This window comes from Scleropages formosus, chromosome 13, assembly GCF_900964775.1.
Source record: "Scleropages formosus chromosome 13, fSclFor1.1, whole genome shotgun sequence".
In the NCBI taxonomy this organism is placed as follows: domain Eukaryota; kingdom Metazoa; phylum Chordata; class Actinopteri; order Osteoglossiformes; family Osteoglossidae; genus Scleropages; species Scleropages formosus.
Window position 1 is genome coordinate 25684292 of NC_041818.1, and position 5275 is coordinate 25689566.

General features: G+C 50.3%; 1 protein-coding gene across 1 annotated transcript; it reads right to left on the reverse strand.

Moving 5' to 3' along the window:
* Nucleotides 1-1222: 1222 nt before the first annotated feature.
* Nucleotides 1223-4933, reverse strand: LOC114912096 (SLIT and NTRK-like protein 4). The gene is given in 3 exon segments (XM_029257163.1): nt 1223-3676; nt 3678-4030; nt 4677-4933. Coding segments are annotated over 2 exon segments (2529 nt in total). The 5' UTR covers nt 3990-4030; nt 4677-4933; the 3' UTR covers nt 1223-1459.
* Nucleotides 4934-5275: the final 342 nt, after the last annotated feature.

Here is a 5275-nt window from a genome sequence, read left to right on the forward strand (position 1 = left end):
AATGTCCACGCCTCCTGTAACCGAATGCTTACAGTCATACAGTCCAGAATCATATCACTATAATGCACATTTATTTTGGTTGCATATTATTTATAATTTTTTTTTTTTTTTTACAAATTATTCTGGGCTATAAGAGTAAGCTAATTCATCGAGTCCACATACTGTCAGGCCTCAGCTCGTGCAACCGATCAGTGAACACGCCATTCGACACAGTTACACTGATTTCACCAAATTACCTGTGTAAATACTGTATGAAAGGAACTAAGGTCAAAATAGAGATAATTTGACTCTCATAATTAAAATCTGCCAACATGTGATTAACTGATCAGTTTTAAGCATTCAAAGTGTCCGTTAAGCATTTTAAATAGTACCAATAATTTTTTTTTTTTAAATAACCCTTCATAGAAAAATAAATTAAATAAGAATTTAATTGAGCTACCAATTGACAGCTGACTGTGGTCATCAATCTTTCCATTGTTACCGCATTCTCTCTCTGCCATTTTTGCACCCCTCCCCTTTTCTGTACTGTTGTCTTTTCTTTTTTTTTTTTTTTTTTTTTTTTTAGTATATTTTATTTTACAAACTGCTCCACAGATACAAATAATGAAGTCTTACAAAATTAGATCCAGACACGCTCGCATGGCAAGCAGCTGTTCTCTTTGAGCTTCGGTGTCCTGGCAAAATGTCACGCCTAAACAAGCTCAAACACTTTAAAGACGAACCACCTTTTTTTCCCCCCGATAAAACGACATTAACATGGTTCTTTACATAAATATTTACTGGAATAATTCAAAAACTACTGTTTGCCTTTTTTTGTGTTTGCTTTTTGTTTTTTTTTTTTTTTAGTTTTAACATGCCTTTCGTTATTAATTAAAACTTGGGCCGCAAACCTCTCAGCAGTGGGAAGCCATAATCCGAACTGTACAGCAGATGGAGAGGACAGGTGTGCAACGCAAAGAAATCCGGACCTTTCCGTATGCTTCCGGGGCACAGAGAATGAGTCTCCTTGTTTCATATTGTCTGGTTGTCCGACATTCCCATCTCCTTACTTCTTCCTTCCACCGAAAACAGACAAAAAAGCAAACATGGATCCCACCAGCGAAGCAACTCTCAACCATTTCAAAGACCCACTGCTTCTGTTAAAAAAAAATAATATATATATATAATAAATCAAAGTACTGATTTCAATAGCAGCATTTAACTATATATTTTCTTAGGGAGATTTTGCTGAAGTTGCGCATGAATAAATGGGATATTACAGTAGTAGTATATTGTTATAATGGCATCACCGCACTGAGAGAGAGGGAAAAAAGGCCATATTTGCAGTACAACCTCTAACTCTAAAGGAAATGATGCAACAATGATGAACTTCTCCATGGAAACAGCGGTCCGATTATCCGTTAGTCATCGCGATTTTCCGGAAGGCACTTCTGTCACTGGGATTGGTGGGGGAGGGGCCCTACATTTTACTCAGAGCCGTCTGTTCCTCGAGCACCTGCAGGTAGTCCGGCGTTCCTTGGAGCTTCGCTTTCAGCTCAAAATACTCACTTTTGCGCTGCTCCACCACAATTTTACTATGGTTTCCTCCGATGAGGGATTTTTTCACCTTTTTGTCCTGCGGTTTCTCCGGGTAGCGAATTTCGAAGCCGCCCATGCCTATACTGTTGAAGTCCTTCTTGTTTTCCAGGTAGTTCTGGAGGAACATGTTGGACTCGCGGCCCGGCAGGAACTCATCCAGCTCATCGATGGTGCTGAGCCTCTTGCGGGCCTCTAGTGGGTGCAGCGGGTCCTTGTCCTTATCCTTGTCCACAACTCCACTCCTCAGGGTGACCTTCGGTCGCTGGGAGTCGGCAAACTTCAAGCCGGACTCGGAGTCCCGCAGGCCACACGTGTGGCTCTTACTCACGTGCTCGATGGTCTGGGGGATGAAGGCCTCTCCAGCCAGGTCGTCCTTCTTACCCGGCTTGTCGTGCTTCCGCAGTTGCAAAGACATGGATGGGCATTCCTGGTTGCCCAGACCCTCGGTCCGACCCGGCGGCCTCTTGTTGCGCCGCAACACGAACACCAGAAGGCAGAAGGCCACAAAGACAGTAAGGATGAGCACCACCAGGATGCTGAGGATCATGATGGAGAGAGGCACGGGCCCACCGGGGGGCGCCCGGCCCACGCCCACTGGCGCCGAGGATGTCACCACCGGGGTGGGGCTGGTCAGAACAAACGGGGGCCGGGCCACCAGCTTGGGGCAGAGGATCTCGTTTTTGAGCAGACGTAGCTCAATGTTGGAGAACTGGACGGGCGAGGCGCAACGCACTTCCTTGGCGGCAACGCCATCGCTCAGCTTCTCCAGCCACAGCTTCAGCGCCACCAGGTCACAAGTGCAATCCCAGGGGTTCCCCTCCAGGTCGATCTGCGTGAGGGACCGGAGCTGGTCCAGCACCCCGCTCACTGGCAGGTTCATGAAGTGATTGTTCTTCAGGTTGAGGCGGGCCAAGGAGACCTTGGAGAAAATGTAGGCTGGCAGGCTCCTGAGCACGTTGTTGTTGAGGTACAACAGCTGCAGGTTCAGCATGGAGTCGAAGGTCCCTGCCAGCACCTCCTTGATGGCATTGTATTCCAGGTACAGGTACTGCAGGTTCGTCAGGCCCAGGAACATCTCGGGGTGGAGCCGCTCCAGCTGGTTGCCATTCAGGTAGAGCCGCCGCAGATTTGTCAAATTAGCAAACACCCCTTTCCGAACATCCACGATCTGATTGCTGCCTAAGTGTAACAAGTCAAGGCCCTCGAACCCTTGAAAATCGGTAGGGCTGATGTCCTTGATGTAATTGCCGCTGAGGTGGAGCTTCTTGGCATTGAGCGGTCGTGGCACCACGTCTGCGAGGTTCTCGATGTTCCTTTCCTGGCAGCTGACACTGATGCCGAAGTCGGAAGGGTGCGTCTTGCAGGTGCAAGGGAGTGGGCAAGGGGACAGGGGCGGCGCCCTCGTCTGGAACGACACGATCTGGCTGAGGTTCTTGCCAGGATAAAGCTTCCCAGCTACAATTCCCGAGATTTTGGAAGGGTTAGTTGCCTTGGGTGCTTTGGTCACCAGGCGTGGAACGGTGGTTGGGGAAGCGTTGGAGGTGGTTTGCCCACCATCGGGCTGTGAGGGGGGCATGCGCACATCAAAGTCACTGCCCGTTCCCATGGGACACAGCTCTTGCTTGTTGGTCTCCTTCAAGAGCCGCCCGTACAGGTCGCTTGGAGTCTCACAGATGGCCTCGCCGATGTAGATGTTGTACGGCATGTTCTCCAGCCACGCCTTCAAGGGCAGCAGGTCGCAGGTACAGTTCCAGGGGTTGTCATCCAGCTGCAGCTCCACAATCCTGCCGATGTGTTCCAACACACCGATGTACGGCAGCTTCTGTATTCGGTTCCCCCTTATATCCAAGTGTGTGAGGGACGCGAAGCGGAAAATGTTGTCGGGAAGGCTCTGGATGAGGTTGTCATTCAGGATGAGGACCTTCAACTTGTGCAGCTTGTTGAAAGCGCCTCGCTCGACGACCTTGATTAAATTGTAGTCGGCCTGAAGATACTCCAAGTTCTCAATGCCCAGGAAAGTGTCGGCGCGCAGCGCCTTCAGCTCGTTGTTGTTCAGGTGCAGCTGTTTCAAGGAGCTGAGGCCATAAAAGGCCCCCCCCCTCGATGTTCTGCAGCTTATTGTTGCCCAGCTGCAGTGACACGGCATGCGTGAAGTTCACAAAAGAGTTTGGGTATAGGATGATGAGCAGGTTGTTCTGGAAGTTGAGGTGGTAGAGGCTGGAGGCTGGCGGCCGCAGGTTCGTGGGTCGGTACACGGTGACCTTCTCGCAGTTGACGTAGAGGACGTTCTCCAGGGACATGCAGGAGCACGCGCTGCAGGTGTCCGCCGACAGGTCCGAATCTGGGTCCCCCTGCGCGGTGGAGACGCAAAGAGCCGAGAGGAGCAGCAGCAGGAGGAGGAGGGGCGGCATCTTCTGTGCGGGAAAAGTCCCCCAGATCAGTGTGCAATAACCTTCAAGGAGCAGGAAACATAATAATAATGTTAAAAATTATAAAAGTATCAATAAAGGTGCGCGTGCCAGTGCTTTTTAATACACAAATGAATGCACTTTGTAGTAACAAAATTTGTATATATTCGGATGAGATATTTCGATCATCTAAACTAATGTAACATTTAGTCATCATGGATGCAATCGGGTAGAAGTTTTAATTTTAATTTTAAAAAGGAGTAAAAAACACGCAATGACACAGGTTTATTAATAATAATAATAATAATAATAATAATAATAATAATAATAATAATAATAATCAGGAACTGGTCTAAACGTGGGCACTTGACGTTATTCCTTCGTCGTTAACTGAGTGTTTTTTTTTTTTTCATTAGCTTTTTTCATGCTATCATCATTTGCATGTTGTCTTACGGGGCGATCAGAGCGCGCGCATCTGATATTGGAGCATAACAGAAACATGTATAAACTGTACCAAAAAAAAAAAAAATACAAATAACGAGTGCCTCCCCCGCACGCATACACGTATACAGACAGAGGCACACACACACACACACACACACACACACACACACACACACACATTCTCGGACACAGAAAGCCCATTGATGCCGTTACCGCCGCTGTGGAATATAAATAAGTGAGACTCACCCGAAGCTGGAGGTCCTCCTCCCGAGGAGCCGTCGGCGCGCGCTGGACCCCCCGTGTCCCCCCCCCCCCACCGAGACGGTCTTTGAGCCCCGCTCGTCCCGCTCGTGTCCGACCAAAGCGAAGTTATTCTGCAGGATCTCGTGGGCAGCCGGGGCCCCCAGCGGCCGTGGAGCACCTCACATGGGCATGAGCGCCGGGGAGCGCGCGCGTGCTGCGCCTCGGCATCCTGCGCGAGGACGACGGGTCCTCCGCCAAGACGACGGTCGTCCGCGGAGAGGATGGTCCACAGCGCAGGAGAGGAGCGAGGGGGGGGGGGAGAGTGTACAAACGGCGCGCGCGCGCGCGCGCACACCGCACACACACCAAGTGGTCTGTGATGCTCTGCTGAACAGATCTGAGGAAAAGGACGCAGAGGATGATGAGGGTGATGATGATCATTGATGGTGGTGGTGGTGATAGGGACGATCATGATGATGGAGCGCAGCCGCCCCCCGTTATCCACTCACCTCCGCGCCGCCTGCCCGGGTCCACCCGGGTCCGCCCGGCGGGTGTGCAGTCCCGTACCGTCCCGTACCCGAGCCCAGCGCCCCGGAGCCCCG